Raw genomic sequence first — 27,903 nt, forward strand, 5'->3', positions numbered from 1 at the left:
GATGAGGATCCGTGACATAAGAGAAAGAAATGTAAAGAACACTTGACGAATTAGCGTCTTTACAAACCTTAGGCACTTCCGGATTAGATACCAAAAGCAAGCCAGAGATCTACCTACTCCAAACATAACAGTCTAACACTACTTTAAGTGAAGGATTAAACTTTTTCACCAGTTCTGCTGTCCTATAGTCCTGTACAATGCCTCTAGATAGGTCCCCGTTTAACCTTAGAACAAGTTTGTTACACACTTGCACATGCAAGTTTCAGGCTAAAATACTACCCCGTGCTCCTTGTTCAAAGATGTTTGAGATACATGAAAGTACGTTCTGCTTCTTGCACTTCTTCAGTAATTCTGCTTTAACTGCATAGATGGCTTCTTTACTAACTTGATCATTCTATATTTATAGCACTGATTTATGCTCTTTTCCTGCACAGTTCTGCTTCTTTCAAATTTCAGAAAATAGAACTATTGACACGTACTGAAAGAAATATTCCCCTGCATCCTCTATGTTCAGTGGTTCATTAGATTACAATCCCTTTTTCTGAGGGGAAAAACAACTAACAAACAAATCCAAGGAAGAGCACCTAAACAAGACTTCAAGCTTTTCTGAGTATCTCAAAGAAGAATAGGTAGAGTACATGAAGGTCACACACAGCTACTGCAGAAAACAGCAACAACAATCTAAGAAGCAGCATTTCTGAGTTGCTACCAAATCAACAAATATGCAAGGAGCTACAAACACTTCTCCAAAAAGTTCAACCATTTTTTGATATCAGAAGTCTCACCATGAACTTTTCATGCTGCTCCTATTTCATCATTGTACTAGGCTAGTACATGCTTCCCTACTTTAACGACCAATGGAAGCTACTACAGGCAATTCTTTCCACAGCTCCCTAAAAGCATTAAGTACTATGTCGCATCACTTGCATGAGGAACAGCATCCAACTTCATTATTATACGCAAAATAATCCTTAGATGTAGAGTGTTTTGATAGATTCTAACACTAAAGCTATTTCCAAAAAGATATTGTAAAAGGAACTTAGTACTAAGGGTCCAAACCTCACTTACATTCTTCTGTATCTTACACGAACACAAGCCCTCGTGTGAATGGTAGCTCCTTCATCACCCTCTCCTCCCAGGCTGATCAGCCTTTTGGAGACATGATGCAATAGGTATCAATGTCCTCTACCTTTTTAGGTGAAAAGACTCCCAACGTTCCTCCATCTTCCCGAATGGCAACTCCCATTTCTGCCAACAATGCCTCCCTGAGAGAGAAAAGCAAGATATTTACCATATTTAGGCTTCTTAGACAAAATAAGGTCTAATGAAGGTCATGTAATGAAATACATTAGACTTTCAACCAGTCTATCCACTGACCATACAGCCAGGACTGGCAGCACCTCATAACACAACAGGGCAAGTTTCTAAGCTTTAGTCCTAGGGTTTATAGGCCTGCAGAATGGCAACAGCATTTACAGTATTTTAGTGCAATAACGTACCACAAGGTAAGTACATTTTAGGACATCAGATTCATTGCTTCTTTAAGGAGGGTTAAGTCTGTTCTAAACTTAAATATTTAATAATTCACCTCCTAGCATCAACATCATGCAGTAATGACCTCCACAGCTTACTTATGTATTGTGAGAACTTCCTACTTGTTTCAAATCACCCGTTAGCCTTAAAGTCCTTTTGCTCTGTCAGTGAATAATCAATCTCTATCCACTTTCTTCACATACCTCTCATGATTTTATGGACTGCGCAGTTACACTGTTTCCAAGCAAGGATGCTCCCCTTACATATTTTGTAAGCTTTTAATACTCTAGTAAGTAATGATCTGTTTGGTTGCACCCACTTTCTGACAATTATTAAGCAACTGTCTTGTTGCTCTAAGACACAATTCAAACCAAAGCTGGAAAGCTGGAGCTGTTTCATAATTTTAGATACTTCAGTACTAAAAATCTTTTCTGCTTAACTGTAGGGCCAGAATTTTTGGAATGTAAGAGAATGGGGGAAGAAAGAGACCAGGACTTCATGCTGCTTCACAGCAGAAGCCAATGTAGCAGCTTAGGATGTTACCTGAATTACAATGGTAAACACTTTAACTGTAGGAAATATAGGAAAGAATATGGCTTTCTCTCAGCATTGCCCCTACTGTTATATAGAACACAAAGGTCAGCCAAATTATCACTAAGCACTATTCTGCTGTTCCACTGCTTTTGAACAGAGTAACATTCTCCATTTTCCACGCTTCTCGATTTTCTAGAGACCATCCACATCTACAGCACTTCTGATTCCTGACCTTTCCATCCTAATGGCCTCAGTTTTCCTCAGCTTCTCTTCCCATGTTTCATTCAGCTCTGCAATGATCTTCTCGGATTCCTGCGTGAAAATCCCAGAAGCTGTTTTACAATTCCTCTCAGAGTTCTTTACATAACACACAAAGCAATTAAAGTTTGTGCTCAGTTCTAGACCTCAAAATAATTTTGGATATAAAAAGTACTCTCAGCACTAAGTTGTCTTCCTTAATTTTTAAAAGGGTAAATAGCCTTGAAGGCAAGCTGAGAAGAAAAGACGACTTCATATCTAACCACAGTCAGACTTTAATTTGAACCACCTGAATTTTTTTCCTTTTTTCTGGTGGTATTTTTTTTTTTTAATCTGATTTACAGACATCATTCAGTAACTGGATGCCAAGGAACTGCAGAGACCACACTTATTTCCATGGCAACGGTGGGTTTCCAATAGGAAAGGGATATTGCAGTGTGTGTTCCAGCCCATTCCAATCCCTGTGGCAGTGTCTCATGGACAAGACATGAGAATGAAGCATAGATTCAACACAGCCAGCTCTCCCCACTCATCCACCCATGGAAGTTGGGGGGGGGGGGGGAGGGGGGGGGGCTTTCATAAAAATTAAGAAATACTTCACTGTAATGCACTTTTGATGCGGTTCAATTCTATGCAGAATTGGGACAAGGCCGCTATTGTCTGGATAAAGCATGCTATTCTGTGTGCTTCACATTTTAATCTGTGGGGGCTGGGTGAATACAACAGTGGCAGGATTATTCTTCCTCCTTTTTTCAGCTTTGGGGTAATTTGGTTTTCTGAAAGCTGAGTGCATTTGCTACTCAGACTTTGTCCACACTAGTGCTGACCAGGCCTCCTGAAGTCTGTACTTATGATCAAATTTTCCCTAATTACCACTGCATCAGAGGACCTGTAAACAAGAATCAAGATTTTCATTTGTAATTTAGTTGTAGCTCCAGGCTACAATTAAACCTAAATAATCCTAACAGGAAGGGCTGTGCATGACCCCAGTTTCTAGCCCACTGCAGTTAAGTGCCCTTTTTAAGGCACAAGTGGGTTTCAGACAACTGCCTACAGAAACAGCATACTGGATATATTTATGAAGGAAAGTCCTCCCGAGTTCATTGCTATTTAGCCTTGGAAAAGACCAAAATAATAGCCTCCTTAATCTACAGCAATACATACCTTCAAACGTTCAATTGCCTCTTCTCCTCCAGGTGTTGACATGATTCTTTCCTGAATACTGGACACAGATGTTAAGCCCACCTGACTACTGAGAGAGCAGGAGGATGGAGATGCAGTGAGGGACCCCATGGAGGCTGTGGAAAAATTGCCAGGACGTTGATTCTCGGAGGCTAGCAAGTATCTATGCTTATTGTTCTGAAAATCTTTCAAATCTGGGAGAGAGACACATGGACAGAGGGAAGGCAGAAAGATGGGAAAAAGGAAAATAGGAAGAGGGAAGGAAGAAGAAAAAGGAAAGGAAGGAAATACCAGTGTAAGAGGAAAGCATTTAAGCAGCAACAAGACAAGTTTTGTAATTTTTAGATGGCAGTTCTGAAACAAGTCATTTAATATTAGTATCCATAACATAATGATAACTCAGTTCAGACCCTGAGGATTACTAGTAAGGACTGGATCATAAACCATTTTGATCAAAAAAAACTTGGAAAAATAAATTACACACTTGCCAAAAAATAAACCATCCTATTCTTAACTGAACACTAAACTGAGCACCACGGAGCTCAGACCAGGTGCAGATTCAGTTCCTCGTGCGATTACTGACGTTTTGGGCTGAAGTCTGAATAGACACCAACCCCTTAAACTCAGCAAAACATTCTCTTCCAGACTCCTTTAATCTAAAATGATGATGAAGTAAACCTTTATCACAGCAGTGGTTCTGCTGCTGAACCACCCAGACCACAAAGAACCACCCCTCCTTAAATTCTCACTGGACAGTATGTAAATCACCTGCCAGTCCATGACAGGGAGAAAAGAGCACAAGCTCACAATAACATCGTTATGTTACTTCTTGACCCTCCTTATCTGAAAAAACAGAAATCTAAGCTACCTGATCAGTGAAATATCTGATAAGGCTCTCATACCTCAGAAAGTGCTTTAAAGTTTTTTGGTCTGTTTAGATGAGGAAGGCCTTAAAAAAAAAACCCAAAATTTAGTAAGGCAGCTTTTGTAGCGTGAAAACCTGGAAGCCTGAATGATGTCTCTTTGAAAGACAGAAAACAAGGAAAAGGTGCATGAACGATTTAAGAACGAATATGCAAAAGCAATTTATTTTCATCTAACTTAGCTTCTCAGATATGTCTGTAAACCATATCCTCAGAATAATCACACACCAGGGGGAAAAAAAAAACCCACAAAAACAAACCCCACTTCAAATATCAGACAACTAAATAGCTCAGTTTTAATTATTTTGATAATTTTAAATTCTATTTCAAAACCAAATCCTTTAAAATAAGTATCCTTAGGAAAGAAACATGTCAAATCAGACCTTGCAAGCTATAAACAAGGGCCTCACACTTACAAAAATGAGATGCTCACCCAGACATTGCATAAATTTCCATGTCCTCCTACATCTCCTCTACTCCTAACCTGAACAATTCTGCTATTGTCAGCCTTATGCCCTAGTTCACTGCGCATTCAACCTGCTGTTTCAGCCTCACAAAACTGATCAAGTCAGTTTGAAAACCACCATCTGCAAATACAGGAAGCAGGGGTGGAAGTTTAGCAGAAGAAAAGCAGGTTAAGGAAAGGGAATGCCATCAGGATGAGGAAAGCAGGCATGACGGAGCAGGGAGGATGAAGTCTCGAAAGGCCAACAGACACATGCACTCCTGAAGACAAAGGAAGTGGCACTTGCAATAGCTTTCACAGTTGCTCTGACCACGGAGAACCAAACCCCTCAACACCATGCACACTCCTCCTGGAGGCTGCAGCTTTCACAGATGACGTATGCACACGCTGGAAGCAGCATTAGAATGTAAGACAAGGCCAGGATGAGTCTTTACACCACCAGTAGCTTTAATTTTAGGAAATTTCAGACAGACCTTTTCCAGTTGATATCGTTTGAATGAGGGTGAACAAGACTGACTGAAAGAGTTTAAAAAGTCTACCAACCCAAAATTTACATAGAATACATTTCTCTTGCAATGGACTACGTACATTTCCCTTTCACAGAAGCAAACAGTAGAACAGAAATAAAATGCTATTTGCTGACTGTTTTTAACCCTCTTAAGTTCATCATCTGCAACAAAGTACTTGAGCTCAAGAGACCTTAATGAGTATAAGATGTCCAACCTTTTTTTTTTTTTTTTTTAAAGAGACTATACAAAATAAATAAATCTCGGTCTCCAGAAGGAACTGATAACATTTCATCTTGAGTTGATCAATTGACATTAAAACTTCTAGGTGGAAAAGAGATGTTAAAAGGCCAGGAAGCTATGTGAACAGAAGCTGTTTCACTGTGTAACTTGAGAAAGATTTGAGAAAAAGATTTTCTAGTTTGAATCTAAACTGTTGGCTGTCATGAAAACAGACTAAAGACTTACCACTCTCCCTTCTACATTCTGCCAGAAAGAAAGCAGTGAACATATGTTGCATTTTAAACTTTGCACTTTTTTGACTGTCGACTCAATCTAAGAAATGCTGGTTAAGCTAGTTTCCATGAAACTGCATTGCATTCTACAGTGAGTGTTCTGTCTGGGATTTCCCTGTGAGATATGCTGGCATGCAAAGCTCAGTTAAAAGCTGACCCAGAGAAAGCAGGTTAAGAAGAGAACCACACAATACACACATTTGCCTCCACTTCCAGAGTATTCATCTCCCATTGGATCAACTGAAAGGAAGCAGGAGGGAAAATACAAGAAGGATCAAAATTGAAGGTTCACCAGCGACACAGGAAGGGAAAAGAATACTACTTGATGTTTAAAGAAACAAAACACAGTTTTCAGTAACACATTGTTTTTTTCAGTTTTGATTTAGAACCAAAAACCACAGACTGTACCAAGCATGAAAACACCTGCGTTTCATTGTCTTCTGGCCCCATTCTCTTGAAAACAAGCAAACAAAAAGGTAAATACATGTTACACATCTTTAAGCAGTCTGTGACTAAGTCGGGACTTCTGCTTAACAGGCAAATGAGCTCTGACAAATCAGAAACTGGTGCAACGTTCACTTTTTTTTTTTTTTTTGAAGTCAAAGAATCTTTTAATCCACTGGAGTACGTTCTGTGTTTTTATGGGCATCTCTTTCACTAGGAATGAAATCACTGTTCATATTATAAACTAAAATTTTAGTTGCTACGTTCTTTTATTTGCCTTGTTTGGAATGAAGACAAGGAAATAATTCAGGCACAACTTTGTTCTGATGCTTTAAGAGGTTGCTGGCAAAGCAAATCAGTACAATACTGCTCTGCCAACCTAACTCAAAATCTCGCCCCAAAAGAATTCATTATTTATTCACAAGCAGCTGTTTCATAGCTAGTTATTTTGAGATGACAAGCGGTTTGTCACTCAGGACATTGTTGAACAGGAATTAGCCACCATTTTCTTTTCTGAGCAAGGATGACAGCAAAGCCAGGTATCAACTAATAACCTTAACCCTTTAAGGAGGAGGAAAAGATGCTTTCTTTCTCAGTATGAAATTAAGTTTCTCAACTATCCTCCTTTTATTGGCAGCCAGACAAAAAGCCCTCCATAACTCACCAGGGCCACTCTTGAATGTGTAAGTTCTATTACAAAAAAAGCATTTCTACAGTAATAGGAAACTCAGTCTCCATGTTTTTCCTTGAGAGTTTGAAGGTGGCCTGTCAACTCTACAGACGATCCTAGGATGGGTTGTTTAAAGACAGAAGAGGCTACCATTTCTAAAACCATATTCAAAATTTAGTATCAGCACCTACATTTAACTTCCATGTTTTAAACCCCTTTCTCTCGCAGGCCCAGCTCTCCCTCCTCCGTAAGAGAGATCAACCGCAAGAGGGTAAGGTCTGTTTAATCCACTTACTGTCAATAATATCTCCCAGCCCTTGGGCACGCAGGAGATCCTTAAGCCTTGTCACCTCCTCCTTCAGCTCACGCACCAGCTTGGCATTGGGATCTTCATTGATAACAGCATTGCATTTAATCTGTTTTGCACGATCAGCATATCTGGAACCAGACCAAAAAAATAAAACCTTATAATGAACATATAAGTGTTTATCTGCAACACAGGAATGCAGCAATAAAGGAGACATTTAGCTTGCAGCTGTATGTCAGAAGAGAATCCTAGATTATATTCAATCATGCTTTTGAATTCTTACTTAATACAGGGTATTGCTGCAAAAAAGACAAGTGCTATTCAAGATGGATTAACAAGGTGCACCATAGGCACAACAGACAACATGTTTTTTTTCTTTATTCAGTGCTTTGAAGCCTCAGCTTGACTAACATGCTCAATTTTAGGGACCACACTGGAAAAGAACATATGAACAGGAGAAGATGAGTTTGATTTTTCAAGTTAAGAGTAGGCAATAAACCCCTAGCTCTTTATTCAGATACAATAGATTGGTTTTCCTCTTTCAGGGTAATTGAGTTCTTGCCAGTATAGAGTCATCTTCCCCACGGATTTTCCCAAAGTATAACAACTCAAGGTTTGAAGGATAGAATGTGGCCATTGGAGCTAACAGCTACCCATACCCATCTCAGATAAAAAGAAAGTACCTTAAAGTGCTCAAAGTTTCATCATAGTTTATGTCCGCCGGACTCAAAGCAGCAACCATCGCAGTTCTGGAGTTACCACCTATAATGGACAGGCAAGATTTTAGATGAAACTGCAGTACACAATCTAGGCAGTAATTACCTGCTAAATATCAGTATTTTCAATAAATTATACAATTCCATTATATTCTACATTACTGAGGAACATACAAAAATCATAGGAAAGAGAGCTGTAACTTTAACAAAAGGTAGAACTATATGACTCAGATTTGTCTATTAAAAATATTTAACCTTGTATTTGATACAAATTTAAGTGGGTTAAAAGCAGTCAGAAAGTTTAGTGAGAATTTCTTTCCATATTGGCACAGGCAGATCAGCCATACCTAGATTTTCTCGAAGAAGCCACGTTAGTACAGAATCCCTGTACGGTATAAAGTCAGTCTTCTTCTTTTTTTTACTCTACAAAGAAAGAACACACTACTGAAAAACAGACATCAAATGGAAAATTCATGTTTAAGACATAAAAATCATAGTATAGGCATCATAAGAACTATGAGAGCATACACATATGCTATCTAAACAGAGGGGTGGCTCATCCTCAGTTGTACAATTGACTGAGTTTGATATTAGATAACATGCAATGTATTCAGACATCTAAACAGATGATGATAAACAGTCCAGAGAATTCCCTTGAAGCGCTACCTTCATTCTGTGTATGAAGAAGATCTTTCTGACATTTAAATTCTGTGTTCTAATACCATTCCAAGACAATTTAAGCTGTAGACCTTACTCATTCACGGGAAGAGTCAATTTTCCTTTGCTAGAAGAGTTACAGCTTTTTAGAGCAGTCAAAAGTCCATTACAGGAGATTCCACAGCTACAGAAATACAGGTGGACATGTGAAAGGACAATTAGCCAATCTTCCTGTGTTTCTGTAAGCAGTTATTAGGAAACTTGAGGACAGAAGAGATGAAAGTACGTGGACACTGAAATTAGAAGTATGAGTAGAAAGGAGGTAGTTGGGGGGGTGGTCCATGTTATTATTTTGGTTTTAAAAAAAAAAAAAAAAAAGATGACAAAAACTTTATAGAGACTACTCAAATCAAAGCACAAGGCCACAAGGCAGGTGCCCAAGTATCTAAGTACTTTGTACCAAAATCAGTACTGACAAATGCAGAACTTCCACACAAGAAGAGGGCCTTCTCAGCACCTTTGGCAGTCTTCCCTCCAAATTTCATTGTAAAGGCTTTCCCTGGCTTCTTTATTTGGTCTAAAAAAACCAAAGATTGACTTCAAAAGCCCTGTAACAGAATGTGGATCTTGGGTCATCCGTTTACTTACACAAATAGTAGGCAAACATCTTGCTCCAAGAGATGCCAAAAGCTTAATTCCACATAACATTTAACACAGGATATGGCTTTGCAATAAAAGGCCTGATTATAATTTGTGTGAAACTCCTCTTAACACTCAAGAGGTGCTTAAAATGTTAGTTTTGCAATAGTTCTGTTGTCCCTTGCCAAAGGTGAGTAACCTTACAATGGACAAGTAAAATTACTAAGGGCAGGAAAGCACCAGATGCTAAAGCTGCAAACTAGAACTGATTATCGCCTACAATCCATCATATGGGGTAAAGAAAGAAGCTTGGAGAATAGAAGCATGAAAGCAAAGACAAAGTTATCCCTACTAAAAGTAAATATTCCCAAGGTAAGTCACCAAACCAGGAGCAGGGATGTAACAAAAGAATATCCCTGAATACATACTTAAATGTGTACTTTTCATTAATTTATCCCCAACCTTAGAACATTTTTAAATTTTAGTACTGATAATTCTCAGGCTTCACACCTGTCATTTATAGGCACAGGCATTGCTCAAAGACCTGGCATAAAAGATCCCTGCTCTTTGATTCCAAAGTGAAGAGAATAAAATCTTACACTCAGGCAAAACAGACCACATCCACTACTACCCAGACCATCATACCTTGTTGGTACAGTTATCCTAAGTTGAAAGCATTAAAGAAAGAGGAATAAGATACAAGATGAGCTTCTTAACACAGCTTTATATATAATTTCCATGTTATCTTGGATAGCATTTTCTTTTCTTGAGAAGCCCAATGTATGAGAACAGTTTTCATTAAAAAACAAATCTAAAAAGCAGTTAAGTATATTCAACCTGTCCAAGCTGTTTAGAACTCACTTTTAAAAGGAACAGAAATAATTCACTACTTTTTTTTTTTAAATAGTAGTTGAGTATAAAAGTAAAAGACAAAGTACTTTTCTAAACCTACAACATTATGTTTGGATCAATATATGCTTGCTCAACTCAGCACATTATTAAGTCTTGCCATTGCAAAATAAGCCAGCGATAATCAAATTATTACACTGGTATTTCTAAAATTTTTAACAACAAAGCTGCAGTTAGTTTTCTAAAATGATTCTTTCAAATAAAAATAAAATTACTGCTCTGCAGAACTAAAAGCTTGCTATGTGAACATGTTTCTGCACAAATGCAGGCTGCTTCTGCAAGTCATCTTCACAGCTGAATAAACCAATGCTTCAATCTATTGACAAATAAAGTTTGTACCAGCCTGCATGGCATTCACAGAATACTATCAACACTATTCGTCTATCAAAATACACACAGCTAATTTGGCTGAGAATGCTAGGCCAAGAGCAGTGAAAGATTCTGCGTTACTCCATGGTTTTCAGTGTCTCAGTTTACTAGCTATGGAAAGGCTGTTGCAGGTAAGTAAATGCTGTACTTACCACTTCGGCCAATGCTGAAATAACTTTGCCCAGAGTTGTGAGAGACTTGTTTATATTTGCTCCTTCCTGAGAAAACAGAATCCAGTATTATATAGCAATTAAAATTATTCAACCATGTACCTTGGTAGGCTAAACGAGCCAAACGTCACATCCATGATCGGGGGGGGGTGGGGGGGGAAGGAAGTCTTCAGTTTTGCGACGATTTTTTCCATACTTATAGCAATCCTTTCTTTTCCTCCTTATTTGTCAAGCAAAGACTCCACATGGTGCTTGCGCACCCACTTCCCTTTTCCCATACATCAATGGCCCAATACCTTTAATCGGGTTCCTTTGGCACCTGTTGAATCAGCTCGCTCACTCCCAGCTAGATCCACAAGGCTAATCTTGCTGACCTGAAAAGAGCGAGTACATTAGCAACAAGAATTAGTTCTCGGTGAACTAGAGTAAGAACAAAACTTCAAAGAATTCTGTGACATAAGAACTCTACTGTCTAAAAAAATCACCATAGTATGCTTAAAACTACAGTCAAACAAAGTTTTCACAAGCAATTAGCTTGATGCTGTTATCTTACCAATAAGAAGTGTCTAGGATTATGCTCTAAGTATTACTATACTCTAAATTACCTAAGAACAGAGAATGGGATCTCACATGAACACAGCAGAACAGAAGTAAAAAGAAATCAAGTGTTACTGCTACAGACAACACAAGAAGCTCAAAGGAAGAGAAACGTAATGTTTCATCCCGACTCTAGTGACACCAACAATAAAGCATTGGCCTCACTAAAGCTACAGGCTGCATGTCAGTTAATGATAATTTTACAGGGTCTTATCACTGGGAGAGAGGACGACTTCAATACATAATTTTTTTCAGATCTGTCCACAGTAATCAGTTCAGAAATGTGAAGTTACCTGTACTCCAGCTACTTTTGCATGCAGAGCCTCTATTTCAGAGTAATAACAGCCAGAAAACTGTACCATGCTAAACTGTACCTCCTTTTAACATGCAAATTCCAGAAAGTGCCTAAGTCTCACTCATCCCAATTCCTGTGCCCAAAGAAAAGAACTAACAAGGCAAATATTTCACACTGACAAGCAAAAACACAGAAAGTTCTGGGAACAAGACTGGGGAAGATTAACTTCTTCTATTTCATATATCCCTCCCAATACAACCTAGTCCTCAAGGCCTTTTTTTTCCCCACATCTATATATTCTCCTCCTCCACATATTTCCCATTTAGTTGTTTTTAGAATTACAATCAAACAAAATCCCGTAAGAAATAAAAGGGCTCTGTCAAGGCACACCGCAAAAACACCAGAAAAAACAATTAACTGTCATTTTCTCATCATATGGCCAATAAGAGTAAGTCACAGCAGGGAAGATTTGTGAAAAACAGTCAGAAGGCCACTTCTGGTCTGTAACATACCTTCTCTGTGGAAAGATCAGTTTCTGTGTCATGCTTCTTCTGAGTAAAGACAATTGTAAACACAGCATGAGAGCGGCTGCTGGTTTCATTCATGTTGGTAGCTGCCACAGTCCTAAAGCATGAACAGATATAGACATCTTTAGGGAACAGTAGCCTCTACACTGCAGGTGCAACTACCTGCAGGGCTCAATGCAGCTGTAGAGGAATGAGACCAAGAGGCTGCACAGTTGATGTTCTGCCCTGTAACCAAGGCCAAGCCACACCAAATACCATTAACAACCCCTTTGATTTTTCACTCCTGAGTTACTCCCATCTTCATCACAGTTTGAACAGAGCTTCCTCAATCTATGTACTCGATAATCTACCTTACGCTCAAACACACAAGAAAACGCAAGCGGCATTTATGTCAGTCTTTCCCACATGTTGTTAGACAGAGCCTACAGCTGACATGAAAACAATTACTAGTGAACCAGAACCTAAAGCTAGAATGCCAGTTTTAGTCCTGACCACTTGAATGAATGAGGAGACTCTGTTTACATATGTATTTATACCAATATAGTGATACAGTGCACAATGAAGGCAGAACTGAAAGCCAGCATAATTATTTACATACTTCATCTCACACCATTACAAGCTTTAACTATCTATACAGTGATTTGTAACACTATTTCACCACACAAATGAATTTCAGCCTTTCAATAGCATTGATCAGTGCATATTTCAACAATACTCCTCAAGGGACATGAGTGTTTTTTAACAAGTGCCAATGCATCACAGAAGATACTTTAAATTTGCTGCTATATGCCGTATATCACCACAACAGAGAGAAAAATATATAACTTGCTACCATCACTAACCTGGCTTTGTTCCCAGCATCCATGAGGTCTGCAATGTCTGTGTAAGACGTGACTGCTAACTTGGACAGATCTTCCACATACGGTCCAAGCAGAGGATGTTCTCGCACTCGCAAATTCCCTTTGTTCTTCGGGTTCAACAAGTCTCTGACTCTCTCACAGTAAATCTCCATGTAACTCACCTGAAAACAGGAATTTGCATGGACAATTTAGTGTTTCTTAAGGCTTCTTGTGCAAGCAGCTCTGCAGCATTTCAGAGTGCCACTGGTAGAAACTCCTCCAGTTCACTACAAGAAAACTATAGGTGGGTGTCTCAGTTCATGTAACAGCTTGAGACAGTGGCAGAAGGGAAGAAGAGTCCCTAGTCTCATGCATCAGATTTCCAACATAAGCTGCAGGCCTTGCATCCATGTATAGATCCCTCAACCATCTGAAAAAATACTAGTGTTTAATGAAACATTATACACTTGAGTTCACAATCATTTTAACAGCTTTAATATGACACAGCAGCAAGACTATCTTTCTAAAGAGGCAAACAAGACAGATGGTAAAAGGAGTCTGCCTCCAAGGAATCTCTCTTATGAACCTCCAAAGCAAACTTAAGAAGGGGAAAAAATTAATTTCTTTGTATGCAGAAGCAACTTTTGATTCTAAGCTGTACCCACATCCTGCTGCATTCCTGAGTCATCAGTACAATTATTCAAACTATAGTAATCTTAAATCTGCACCCTTTGAAATAAATTATAAAGCTAAGATTATTTTTAAATGCATTCTTTAATTTTTATGTTTCTCGTGGCACTAGGCTTGTCCAAGTCCAACAGGTACTTAGCTCCAGCAGTTAAGATATTAAACATTAAAAGAGACAGTAAGTTATTCACTTTCATTCTGTGAAAGATTACAGATGTAAGCAGCAACTTTAGAAATACAAAAAGAGATCTTCAATCTCTAAGTAAGTGCAATTCGGAAAAATGAATTCTGTATCTAAAACAGATCATAATACGCTATTTATATACTTCCATCATGGTTTCTGTCTAGCTGTCTCCCTTCTCTGCTTATTTGTCAGATGTTCATTCTTTTGGATTTTCATTATAAGCGAGACTATTTCCCTCTCATTCTTACATGCACAAATCTATGCTTGGAGACATAAACAGAATTATAAACAAGTACCAAATAGAAAAAACATCATGAAAATGTGGGAATCTTCCTATTCACAAATCCTAAACATGATGCTCCTATAGCATTCAAGCATTAAGTCATCACATGTTAATCAAATACAATTAAATGAAGTGTTAAAATGGACAGATTCAAAGTCACAGAACTAGTCATTTTCCAGTTCTGTAATTTAGAAGCAGTAACAATTGGAGTTCACATTTATTAATAATAATCACATTTGACTTCTACTGACTTTTTGGTCTTCCTTTCTTTCAAAGTCTGCAATGTATTTGCATGTCAAGCCATTAAAACTGATTGGGGGTGGGGGGGGAACAGTAAGAGAAAGAAAATACTGTTCTAAAAGCAGGTGCGTCACTTTTTATCAGCATCTTAATGCAGCATAAATAACACAGCACCTAAGCTCAGTTTGATGTCCAGCACACAGGTATTCTTTGATCTCTCACCATACTCACCTCCACAGAATATGACATTTCTTCATTGCTGTTGTCATTAATTTTCTCAAACAGTTCTTCACATAGCTGGAAAGAGATTAAACCCAAGTTAGAAATTAGTCTTTACTGAGTAGTAACAAGTAACTACTAGAACATGTCATTAAACTGGCTTTAGAGTGAGGGTAGGGGACGAAAAAGAACCTTCATCTGAATTCCACATCACCATCATTCAATCTTATTTTTATATAGTATCTCAACAAATGTTTTAGGTTTAACCAATATTATTATTCTGTACTATAAAATTAGAAAAAGCCTCTAACTGAAATTGGAAGTAATAATTTCAGAAAGGAATGATTAAAATCCTTAATCCTCTCCTAGTCTCATAAAAACAATAATCTGTTTATTCAATGTGCTGAAGTTCTGGGATTCAGATTTAAATCAATAGGCAGAAATTATTTCAAAATTTGTTAACAATATCTTCATATGAAGGATATTTTAACTATCAGCCGCCTACTGCTTCAAGAGTGCTTGTCTACAAGTAACTGAAATGAAAAACCTAAAATTAAGATAATAAAGGAAGAAGAAATGAACAGTGGGCAAACCATGGATATGTATTTGGAGATTAAAAACCATGGGTACAGAGAGGAATAAGAGTAGAAAGAGGTTTCTGGAACGGGTATCTACAAGCCACTGTTTGGAAAATAAACAGACTATGAAGAATACAGGCAATTTTGAAAGTACGCACTCTCAAGTGTTCAGTCAACACATGGTTAAAGTATCATAAAGTGTCACACTAGGGACTGGCAGTCATGGAATTTTGCCAGCACATAAGATTTTCGTGTCAACAACCTACATTACTTGGAACATTATTGTGCTGTACCTTCTGTGTACGTGGCAGGAAAGAGAACAGATTCAACAAGGTCTCCCTGAACAGATAATTCATTTTGTACCTTTATGAGAAGGCATCCCAGTGAAATTGGAGGGAAATAATTTTGTTTTAAAACTGTAGTAGGTAACAGAAGCATTATTAAATCTACAGGAGCATTATTAAGTTGGACAATGTTTAATTTGTATGTATTTGAGGTTTCAGAAAAACAAATAGGAATATCAAGGTTACAACAAAAAAATTTTAGCACAAAGCTGTTGTCACACATTTTCAGCTTGTTTCACCTGTTACGCTGTTACTTAATATTACTGTAATAAAACCAAAATGCTTAGATATAACAATTCTGTCCTTCATCACATTAGCTCTTTCAACATTACTTTAAGCTAATCAGCAGAACGCTCGCTACCTATCTCAGTACATATGCCCACACTGTTAACAGAGAACAGCACTGTCTCATCTTTCACACCTGTGGCACAGGGCCAATGCCTACTGCAAACCTGTGGTGGAATGATGGCTCAAGCTGTTCAGCACATTTTTTTATTAAAACCCAACCACAGATTTCTATTGTGGGAATGGAGGAACGCACTATCTCCCAACAAACTTGGTCCACTGTCAGCACCTACAAACTAGGGAAGGCCTGCACTTAGAATAAGTGCCACACAACCAAGAGAATGCTGAATATGCTAAACAACCAATCGAACGCTAAATTCACAATGATGGCATAAATCGTTGCCAGCCAAATTTTCCTGAGGGTGGTATCTCAACTTCTTCAAACTTCATGGCACATGTCAAAAAACAAATTTCAGGGGCGGAAATAACACTGGGCTGTGCTCATCTGCCCCATATTTTTTCCCCCCAATGTTTCGATACACTTTATTTCTTACCAAGATATATTATTCAGTTTTTGGCTTTGGGAGACTTGTTTCCACAAGATGTTTCTAGCACGTTCATCAGTAATACCACCTTTTGAATACAAAGTGCTTAAGTGCTGTCCTAGCTAAACTCAGAGGAGACAAGAAACCCAGTGAATAAGACATCTTCATTTACTGGTTTGTTGGGGAATTGGAGAAATTGAATGTAGGAAAAATATACAGAATATATAGTAAAAAAAAAAGTAACAGAGGGAAAATTACTTATAATGCTCTTTTGCCCAGTAGATTTCTTTCACTTCAGAAGTAAGCTGTGGTTCTCTGTTAACTGTTATTGCAATATAAAAAGAGTGTATCAGCAAGTGTGTGTCTGAACATGCTATAAAAACCAAATCCCCTTTCTGGGTGCTGTTCTACCTGGGGAATTATGCCTGCTTGGCTCTCCTCCTGCTTGCCCATCATCGTGTAGGATTTCCCAGCTCCAGTTTGTCCATAGGCAAAGATGCACACATTGTAGCCCTCAAAGGCATGCAGCAACATCTCCTTCCCAATATCATTGTACACACGGCTCTGAGATGCAAAGCAGGGATCCTCGGGCTGAAAAGACATGAAAGCAGCATAAATACAGTCTTCTCCTATAATTCAAGTAACATTTCAAAAAGCAACTGTGTCTTTTTTCTACTTCTATCTTGCGGGTCAATCCCTTAGGAAGGGGCAAATGTAGCACATTTTTTACAGGCAGCTTTTTCCCAAGGCAGTACCAGCTGGAGAATGACAATGACAACCGTTGCAGGACCACTCCGTCACTGCTGAGGCAAATCTGCACAAAGAAACCAACCAATTCTGTTTTGTGAGTATTGTTGACACTACTGGAAAAGTTTTGTGCAAGATCACCGACAAACCAGATTCAGGGTGTTTGGGAGGAGGGAGGCGGGGGCTGGGGGGAGCGGAACTCAAAAGTAGAATTCAGAGAGTCAATACAAATGAATAAAGGCCTGGAAGCTACAAAAAACCCACAGTGGCTGGTCTTGACAAGGGCTCTGAAGGGTAGCAGGGGGAAAAGAGAAGCAAAAGTTGCTTAGGTTTATTTTGTGGTTATTTTTTGGTTTTGTTGGGTTGTGGGTTTTGGTTGGGTTTTGGTTTTTTTTTTTTTTTTTAAACGATTAAAAGAGTGTAAATAAATCATTAAAATGACCAAGTTTTTCTTACAGCTGTCTGATTCCATTGTCTATCCAACCCAGGTTTCTATTTACAACCTCACTGGTGACTACAAAATCCCTAAGTATGTCAATACATATTTCAAATTAGCAAGTAGCTGAACCGGTCAAGGACAATGTATCAGAACATTTTTCTATTGCTAAACTCAAGGTTAGCAATAAAACTTAAATATAACATTAAAAAAAAAAAAAGCTACTGTAAAGCAATTTAGCCCAGTGATAAAACAAATAAAAACTCTACTGCAGATGCATCCAGTGACAGAAATCTGCGTAAGGACAAAGCAAGTTATCATCTTCAAACACCCAACTGAAAAGTTCGTTACATTAAAGAGGCACTGCTGCGCATGCAATGAAAAAAATCACAAGTTAAAGATGTCAGAAAGAATACACTTGCCAGATCTCAAGGCAAATACAGAACCTGCTCAAAACAAAACTTCATGAATTGTAGAAATTAATTCTCCATTTTTTAAGTAGTGTGTTTCAGGCTCTCGGGCACTGTATGATCAGACTCCACCATCCAGTCACAAGAGGCAATCCAAGATGCAGCTCCAGGCATAGCATAGGATACAAAAATATTGACAGAAAGCTGGATTCAGTGTATACGCTCTTTTTTCTGATGTCCTCTCTCAATTATTTAGGAAAGTCCTTGGTAAATAGACTTGAAAAAAATCATACTAATGATGATCTACACAGATGCTTTGTGTTGCACAAACCGGAAGAGACTGCACAGACAACATACAACTGGAACCTGATTTTGTAGGAGTATGTCACTACATTGTATGTGACTATGTTAATCACAGAATCCAGAATCTTTTAGGTTGGAAAAGACCTTTAAGATCATCAAGTCCAACCATAATGTGATGCTCTCCATAAAACCTATACCTCTTATAGCTCTTCTGAAATGATTTAGGCATGGTCAGACCTACTCTAAACCTCCTGAAATTCAATCTAGCATTCTCTCTCTTCCTGAAATGTTGGATTTCAACATTACTTGCTGCTGGAATCGGGACAAATTTAGCTGTGCTAACATTCTAACATCAGGCTTAAGGTTTTATCAGACCAGTTCTTTTTCTTGATGCTGCTTATGTGCTAGTTTTCAGGAATTATGTTCATAACGTTCCTCTGACTGATCCTGTAATCTACTTGCATGGCTGCTCTGGAAGATTCTGTAAGAGGGCTGCACAAATCCAAGTTTTTCCATCATGAAAACAACCTGTTGGCCACAGCTTTTCTCAGAAATATTAAGTCTTATTTGCAACATCCAAGTTACTAAAATTAATCTTACTGAAATGCATTATCACTTCTTTCTGTATCTTTTGAGAAAATAAGGCAGGGGAGGGGTAAAGGGCAAAAAAGCACAGTTCTGCTGTAGAACAATTACTGGAAGTCAGCAAGACCTTAGCACCGGTTTGCAGGAGGGTGGGGCAGAGGAGCTAGATGAGTTTATTGCTTTTGCAGCTATGGGAAACATGGGTCACTACAAAGACATTTTCCAGATAAGCCAAGGGAACCCAGACCACATCTCTCCTTGAACTTGAGCAACTTTCACTTGTCCAAGAGCAAAACTGAATTAACTGTGGTTCACACGCATCCTTAAAATACTTAGAACAGAACATTGTTGGAGAATACTTTAAGTAATCTTTCAAATACCCACAACTTGTTATCAAACTCCAGAAGCTTTGCTTTCTGCTCTCCCCCAAGCAGGAAAAGACAACATACAATGACAAGCTTTTAACCTGAATGAGGGTGAAAGACAGCGCAGAAACATCTGACAGGGATGGCATGATCAGAAGAGAATGCAGTAAAAAAAGAAAAAAAAAAAAAGGGGGGGGGGGTGTTTCTTGTAAAAGAACTTACCGATGTGTGGGACCAATAAGAGTAGTCAAAGCTGAAGGACTTTGGTGCTTCCTTAGGATTCTTTGGGTTGATAATACCTACAGGAAACAAAATTCAAACTCTTAGCTAACTTGACATTTAGGAGCATAATTAATGAGCTTGCTGACCCTCAACTTAATCTGTGAATCTCAGTATTCACAGAGTTGCCACATTGCACAGGAGTAATAAGATTGAAGTAACAGACTCACAGCTTCCTAACACTGTATTTCTGTAGGCCTTATTTGAAATAAGTCAAGGAAAAAAAATTCCTAGAAGGAATGCTGCTGCTAAACAGAATTCTTCAGTTGGACAGAAAGCCATCAGGTCACCCTCGTCCCCTTGCTTTTAGGAGTTGAGGGATATCAGCAAGAAGGAAGATCCGAAACACAAAGAGTTCAAGAACCCCTGGTGATTTCATAGCCGCACAACTCAAGTCTATTTTGAAATACATGTTACACAGTACAAGAGCTCATGGCAGAAGGATTTTCTTAAGAAGCTCAGAATCTTCAGGACATGGAAGAAGACATGGAAGAGTTGGGTCTACAGACATTTCAGGGATTATCTGCATAGTTTATTTCAATCTTCTTTTACATGCATAAAGCCTACAGACAGATTTTTAATAGCACTGACAGCAACTGAACCAACCAAATTACTGGTAAATGTTCTTACTGTATACAGCCACTGAATCCCACAGTGACCCCCAACCAACTCATGTACTTTTTCCTCTTTGGAACTTCCATATATTTATACAATGGCCCTCTGATGAAGCTCACGCACACACACAGAAAAAGCCAGAATGAAAAAATGCTTGTGTATAGTTCCTATGTTACAGCCTTTGTAAATCCCATTCAAAAAGTTGACCTCCAATTGCCTTTTCAGCTCTTGCCATCCTTGACTTAATTTTCTTTCCAAGGTGTTCATATATAAGAATCTAAGAATCTTCAGGTGAGTTAAGTAAAGTTCATTGAACTTTACAAATACCAGAATAAACATGCTTTGCAAAAAAACCTGTTTTCTATTCGTATCAGTATATCTGTAAATTTTATGTTCTTTTCTCAGATCCTCTAACGCTTTCAATATTTGACCCACCTATGCACATTCCCCACAATTAACAAAAGCTCTTCCAGATAATTTTTAGGCTGTTGGTTTTGGGTTGGTTTGGGTTTGTTTTTTTTTTTTATTTTCCCAGCAACAAAAGAGCTTCCTATAACCTTTGCCTGGGGGTTGGGGGAGTAATACACAATGGATTCAGCTGTCATTTTAATGCCATACGGAACATCTGTAGTTTCTGTATTCCAAGGAGGGTAATTTATAAGCACAGCTCTTGCTGCAGAAGTGAATCTTTACTGATTTCTTCTTTTCACTACTACAGTGCTGGAGATATTTAAATCTATTATTTCCAGCAGCTGTTTTCAACACCATCTGTGTAAAGACTGTAAAAAGGCATACTCTTGAGGGTATCAAAATTAGATAAACCACCTTAGATTTACACATACCCATCTGCACCTAAAGCAGCAATCTGCCTTTGGCAGTGATACTCTAATTATGACACATACAAACAAAATCTACAAAGAAGAAGTTATACAAAGGTAGTGACAGTCCTCCTAAGGATTATTTCCATCCTGATACCAGTCATCCTAAACAAAGGATGCTTATTTCCTCACATATTCATGACAGTTAGGCTATGCTTTGGGAGATGGGGGCTTCTCCTTTTCCTTCTGTGAAAAATAAAAACTGTAAAACCCACATCTCTTACCATTTCAAACATGAAATCGTGTTGCATCGTGTTGCACCAAAATCTCTGAAAATGTGGTTACAGAATCCCTGGTAAAATTAAATCACTCCTCTACCAGATGATATGTCCCTGAGCAGGGCTGTTGTCCAAAATTACGGTGTGGAGAAAAGATCACTGTCTGGTTTGCAAATAGCAACAGTTGCTACTCTATTTCTTGTGGCCAACTCTGTTTCACTTGGAGGCACCTTGTGCAGACATTCTTGCCTTACAAAAGCTGACAGACATGCAAAGCCAATGAATAATATGCCTCGCACCAGTACAGTATCAAGTGGCAAAAATGCTTGTGGCTTTGGATAGCAACATGGGCATCAACACATAACAAACTGGTAACCCAAGCAATCATATATGGCTTTAGATTCCCTTTACTAGTTTGACCAAAGAGCAGTACATCTACAGCACGCACTATTAAAGCGGTTCTAAAATTAAAGTCAACAAGTAACAAATCCCAGAAGACAACTTCCCTGCCCCAAACTTAAATCAGTTCTCTCCTTTCAGTGTACTCCAGACTGCTACAATTCAACAACTTCTCATGTCTCATTCAATTATTTAACATCAAAGCTCTGAAAGGTAAGGAAGAAGTAATGCCTTGTACCCAGAAGTTCCTACCCAAAAAAGTAGATATAAATAAATAAAATAAATATATATTTAAAATATATATAAATAAATATAAATAAGATATAAGTAAATCAATAAAAAGCAGATATAAAAAGCAAATAAAAACCAATCTCCACATTAGTCCAATGTAACAACCTTTGGGGGTTAACAACATTATTTTCTTCAGTCGTTTTGGGCTGTAAGTTCAAGGGAAAGTAATCTAACCATTAAAAGCAGAAAAAAAGCAGCAATAAATAGAACCCATTCCTATGTACTGTATAACACAATTCTAAGCAGATAAATGAAAAAACTGTATTGCCAGCACCTCTCCAGACAATATACATTCTGTTGCTTAATCTCAACAGCAAATCACTTTAACCCAAACTCCTGGTACTACTCTTGTGAGAGGAGTCATGGCTAGGGAAAGAGAGGAGCAACTGTCTTTATTGGTACACTGCATTTACAACATTGTCCTGGAAATGCAGAGCTCCTAGCCCGGTATACTGATGAAGGGAATCAAGACAAGCAGAAGCCCAGCTACATCTTTGCTGACCAAGAAACAAGTCTTTAACCACAATCTGAAAACATGCATAGGTTACTGAGTGTCACATTGGTGCAGTTTTACTTTAAGGTGCAAATGCAATCACAAAAGAGAGCTCTGATCTCACTTATTTACCTCATAGCATGATTGATTTGTCTCCTCTTAGAATCAATAGTGAAATAGCAAATATCAGTTCTTTCTTTTCCATTTTTATATTGTTTTTAAAAGCAAAAAGGGCATTTATCTTGGCCAAGGCCTAGCTGCGCTTGGTCTATCCAAGGAAACGAGAGTTAAATTGCCTTCTAAGATTCTACTGTGCCAGAAAACAGAACAAGCAGCACAAACTTCAGTATTATTCAAAACTGGGTTTGATGTGAAAATACACACTTCCCATTAATTGTTTAAAAAAAAAAAAAACAACCTAAAAACCTCTAGGAAAAGTCTGCTGTTTCCTGAAAGAAAGCAAAGAAGCCAAACGTTTAATCAGAAGAATAACTAGTTTTTCTGCTCAGCTCGCTGTGCATAAAGGCACATTGATCACCCATGAAAGACGAGATCTCTAGCTATGCAACACACTTAGTGTCTGCAAAGGCACTACAAGCTTGCCATTACAGCTTCATCCTACTTGCTTCAAGCTTAAATTTGATCCGTCACATTTGTGAGGCATGAAGTTCAGGCTCTGTGATTTATGCAATTGGTTCCACCCTGCCCCATTTTTTTTAAAGCCATTTTTTATTATTATTATTTTCTTAGACAGACTTTCCTCTGCTCCTTCACACTATGTCCAGCTCACTATTTTGAAAACTACTTTCTAGGATGTGTGTTTTTGCAAAGCATATCTTGAGAAGCGTATCAGGCAAGGGAGATTAACGTGCAAGAAGGCAGCTCTGTCAGAGGTTGGGAATGCAGCCTCCTGGCCAAAACCTTCCACTGCAGCAGGAACGGGTCAGAGAAAACCTCCTGGCTGCCAGGAACTCTGCATGCTGCCCCTCACTACCGGGATCCAGTCACAGGCTTTTCACTCAGCTTCTAGTCCAAGCCTGAAGTCTATTTATCCCCATTCCTGTTTCTTACGCGGAGCCTACGTCCTCCATTTTCAGAATCACTGGTTTAACAGAATTCTCAGTCTGTCTACAAATGAATCCAGCAGAGCTGACTGATTGAGAAAAATATAAGACTACGGCCTCAACGGATTTCAATCAGACTGAAATCCTCTTCACCTGGAACGCTGAGCACCAAGCGGGTAGCCACAAGCATCAGTCACATCTGTTGTGGTCCCAGTTCGAACCAAGCGATCAGGTACGCAATAATGTGAGACCAGACACCTGAAAGAAGATGGTGAGGCAGCTAAGAAACCAGGAATTCAAACTGAGTAACTGACCTAACTTGAAGGTGTCTATTGCCCCAAGCATCTTCTTCGGAGGGACAAGGAAATCCATGAAATCTAGCTACTTTTAAAGAAAGCTAATGGATATTTCTGAAGAAATTAAAAGACTTCTTATAGTACAGGTAAGCTTTATCCTAAAAGCTCATATGCCAAACTGGAAAACAAACAAGGAATGACCATGCAGAAATTAGACTGAGTGGGCAACATTGATTTTACGTACCATGTTATTCAGCAAGCTGTGTTTTCAGCTGAACAAGGAAACAAATAGAATTAAAACAAAAAAAAATACTGGACTGTTTCCAGTGCCTCCAATACCCACAAGATCACTGAAAGCTTTTGAGTTATTTTGTTTGTTTTTTAAACCATGCAAGGCCAAGATGAATTGTATTAGTGAATCATGAAATAGGTCGTCATCTATCTCCTCTCACCACAGCAGACTCACGGCATGGTACGCAAGCTAATGGTTTAATTACAGAGCCTCAGGAAATGAGAAAGGCAATAAGGCAGATGATCACAGCAGGAACACATTAATGGCCTTTTTATCTTACAGAATAAATTTGTTTATCTGCTATTTCAAAGGTCCAATGTGGCAATTAACTCTTCTGTTTGCAAACTGACACTAAGACTTTGTGCTGCAGCTATAATTAGTTACCATCAGCATGGCACCGTAGCAACTCTGAATATTGGAGTTAGCCTAAGCAGCCAGTTTCTCAGAAACTCAATCCCTTTTTTAGGCCCCGTGCCTCACCGAGAGCCAACTTCTTAGGTCATGCGGAATCTTTCAGCTTTCCACAAGTTAAAGTTTCTGCTTCAAACAGAAACTGGAAGGGGTATTTTACAACATCACCATCTCCTATAGCATTGCTACTGAAAAAGATTACACATGTTAACTCAGAAATGTGGAAAGGATGAAACAAGTTGAAGATACTATTTTCTGACTGCGGTGTCTAAAAACTCTTCTGGGATCAAAGCAACAACCACAGTTTGGGTTAATGTCCATCATTTACCTTTGGAATGGAAGGCTGAGAAAAAGGCATGGCAATATTCCTGTTTTAAAAATACACTCTACAAATTGTTGCTTTAGTTGAGGGAGATAAATGCCCATATTATTCCTTTTCTTTATTTGAATTATACATTTCCAGAAATTTTGAATAATATGCTTCACCTTAAGACATAATATTTCCATCAGTTTTCTACCTTGGTAAGCAAACAGAATAAGTAGAAGTAATTACATGCCATAAATTGATATAAAATTCAAGTAAAAGTGCACTGTGTGAACAGCTATGCAGCATTACCATTTAATTTGAAGCAGTTTATTTAATACGCACTACCATCCCAACCTAGAGACACAACTTGCTTTTTAAAAGCTTATTTCTCCTTACAGTTATATAGTAAGCCATACAGAGCTGCTTCACACCATCTGAGGTGCCTCTAAACAGGAGTAATCCACGTATTCTCTGCAACTCAAATCATTTAAACAATTCTTTTTAGCTGCTTAGCTGTTTAACTTTGGTGGGGTTTTTTGATACCTGTAACTACAAACGTATGATTTTTATTTATCACTGACCAAAAGATAAAGAAACCAACAGTTTTAAAACAAATTTCTTCACGCTAAATAACCTAAAATTTTGTATGATTACATAAGACCCACATATTTTAACTAATTAGTCCTTGTACAGAAGTATATAGTAGGAGCAGTACAGCCTAATAAAAGAGAAGGAGAAAGTGGGAGCACAATCAATGAAGGAGTTTAATTTTAGATGTGCTGTATCAACAGCAACAAACCAATCTCCACAAAACATTTGGATTTTAACATGCCCTTACTTAAAAAGGCAACATCATTTCTTGGCATAAGGCACTTCCACAGTCCATCCTACTTGTTCCTTAATTAACATTTTTCAAACCATCCACCATCTGCTTTATCGGCTAGCGCAAAAATAACATACACTTTCAACCTTTCATATCTATGAGATCAAATTCATTGCTAGTTTTTAATTCTAGCAAAAACTGTTAGCAAACTTTGAAAGACCACTTCACTATTGAAACAGTACCCAGATATTTTGTAATATGTATTATTTTGCATTCCTATAGTCATTTTGGACATCTAAATTTTTTTTTTCCTTACAATCCAATCCTGATTTGTTGAAGCTGAAATTCCAAAAGCACACCTCAAATATGCACTTTATTTTACAATTATAACCAGACTGCGGAGCATAACAGAAAGCTGATGCAAAGTTGTAGTCTTCTGAGATACTTTCAACTGGAAGCAGCATTCTCTGTCTCCTCACCCCTTCCTAAACATATATGCAAACACATTCCCGCTTCAAGCCTTTATTTCTGGACTTACACTTCCATTCTCCATTAAAACTGACCAAGTAAACAAACAGTGGGAAACCTATAGAGAAGAAAGAAACTGGCGGGGGGGGGAGGGACGGACAACAAGAAAAGCAAGCAAGAAGCAAGCTCAGCCAAGCTCAGCCCTCTCATTCCATTCCCATCTACTCAGCCACATAAATATTTTTGCAGGCACAAAGAATGACCATAACTACTGCTTAACCACTTAAATCTCATGTCAGATTGTAATGACACCGAATTTGCAGTCCAAAGCTAATCTGTTTTCATCCCAGTCAGCACTGCTCCTCAGCATGTCACGAATTTTGCAGGTGAGAAATTATCTGCAGTTCAGTATCTGGGGATACAAGCAATTCTTTCTAATAAGCTCTTGGACCAGGGAGACAGCGCAAAGCACACAAGAGGTAAGAATTGAAATTATCCTCTTATCCCTCATTGCATTCAAAGTCAAGTGACTAGATTCAACAGCTCCACCTCTGTTAGCGATCAGAGTCACATTGCAGGGCACCCTGCCATCAGACATGCCGCACATTAGTCACTGGAGGGTACTCCAGTGAAGAACCGGCTAGCTGCAGAGCTGCAGTTTGCCCTTCAGATAAACACCAGCAGACAGAATTAACTTGGGCTAAATCCTGGGATTAGCTGATATACAGTCGGGGGGGGGGGGGGGGGGGGGCGTGGACAGGACAGGGAGACAGACGGGACACAACAGACTGATACATTAATATTAAAAAAAATAAACCGAACCAACAAACTATCAATTGCCAATCAGAAATAAAACCCAATAATGGCAAGAGTCAGGTATGGAACTGGAGAAACTGAACTTCCATCATTTGTGCAATACAGCCTGCTTTCTGTCGTTTACATCTTCCAGTCCCATACTGCTGAAGGCACAAAGCCTCTTTAATTTCTCCATACGAAATAAAATGAGGTTTCATCTCGCGAAAGAGGCTTCACACCAGCCTCAATAATTCTCCTAGTGGCAGCAGTAACCTACACAGACCACACATTCCTACCAAATGCCAACACATATTAAGAGATAACAGCTAGCAAAAAAGGCACTGTCCTCTCTTTTGTTCTCATTAATCATTGGTAAAGGAACAGGCAGAAATTTTCAAAAAACACACTAGTGTAGACAAAACTTTGGAAGGGGTAACATTAGGGGAAACAAAGCCCAAATAATTCATTTCTGTGCCTTCTTCAAACTCTATTTGAATCAATATAAGCAGTAGCTTTAGTTTATGATGTCTGAATAATCAATTTAACCAATATAAAAGATCCACGGCTTTCAGAATTGGCTCCACAAGACCAAATTAACATTAAAACTACAGCCTCTTAAAATGCACGGGTCTGGAAAATATATCTGCGCCATCTGTAGACTGGAATGACAACAATGAGAACATGTTCGTTACTGAGAGCAGGGTGGAGCAGGCATTCTTTATTTGTTGGAACGTGAATAACACCGCAAAGACACGTTTAATACAGGCTTCTTTCCTAGGCATACATTGCAATCAGATATATGGCTATACTGTTTTTATAAGACAGACTTTCAGGGTTGTTATTACAAGAGATAAATGAAGGGAAATAGACACTTCCAGCTTGTAAAGCAGTGCCTGCTTTTCAAAGCATTGTTTGCATTTTTCAAATCATTAAAAGGGAAGGAAACCAAGTAGAAGCTAAGAACAGCTCATTTGGAATTCAACCGGATTCTCTCCCTACTGTGGAAT

The 27,903-nt window shown here is 38.5% G+C and overlaps 1 protein-coding gene across 3 annotated transcripts in view; it reads right to left on the reverse strand.

Annotated features, from left to right (window-relative positions):
- KIF1B (kinesin family member 1B) overlaps positions 1-27,903 on the reverse strand; it is a 93,101-nt gene that overhangs the window by 50,961 nt on the left and 14,237 nt on the right. For 2 of the 3 annotated variants that reach the window (XM_075721462.1, XM_075721463.1), the window contains exons 3-15: positions 19,490-19,566; positions 16,833-17,012; positions 14,682-14,747; positions 13,060-13,238; positions 12,203-12,314; positions 11,095-11,172; positions 10,781-10,846; positions 8,402-8,477; positions 8,022-8,100; positions 7,327-7,469; positions 3,490-3,623; positions 2,300-2,379; positions 1,190-1,265 (exon numbers count right to left, since the gene is read on the reverse strand). In XM_075721462.1, coding sequence (XP_075577577.1) covers positions 1,190-1,265; positions 2,300-2,379; positions 3,490-3,623; positions 7,327-7,469; positions 8,022-8,100; positions 8,402-8,477; positions 10,781-10,846; positions 11,095-11,172; positions 12,203-12,314; positions 13,060-13,238; positions 14,682-14,747; positions 16,833-17,012; positions 19,490-19,566 — 1,346 coding nt within the window. Of the gene's footprint in view, positions 1-1,189; positions 1,266-2,299; positions 2,380-3,489; positions 3,702-6,115; positions 6,158-7,326; positions 7,470-8,021; positions 8,101-8,401; positions 8,478-9,995; positions 10,014-10,780; positions 10,847-11,094; positions 11,173-12,202; positions 12,315-13,059; positions 13,239-14,681; positions 14,748-16,832; positions 17,013-19,489; positions 19,567-27,903 lie in introns of all 3 variants that reach the window. The other variant, XM_075721461.1, reaches the window with a different exon arrangement.

Source organism: Pelecanus crispus, chromosome 15 (assembly GCF_030463565.1).
Source record: "Pelecanus crispus isolate bPelCri1 chromosome 15, bPelCri1.pri, whole genome shotgun sequence".
Classification (NCBI taxonomy): Eukaryota; Metazoa; Chordata; class Aves; order Pelecaniformes; family Pelecanidae; genus Pelecanus; species Pelecanus crispus.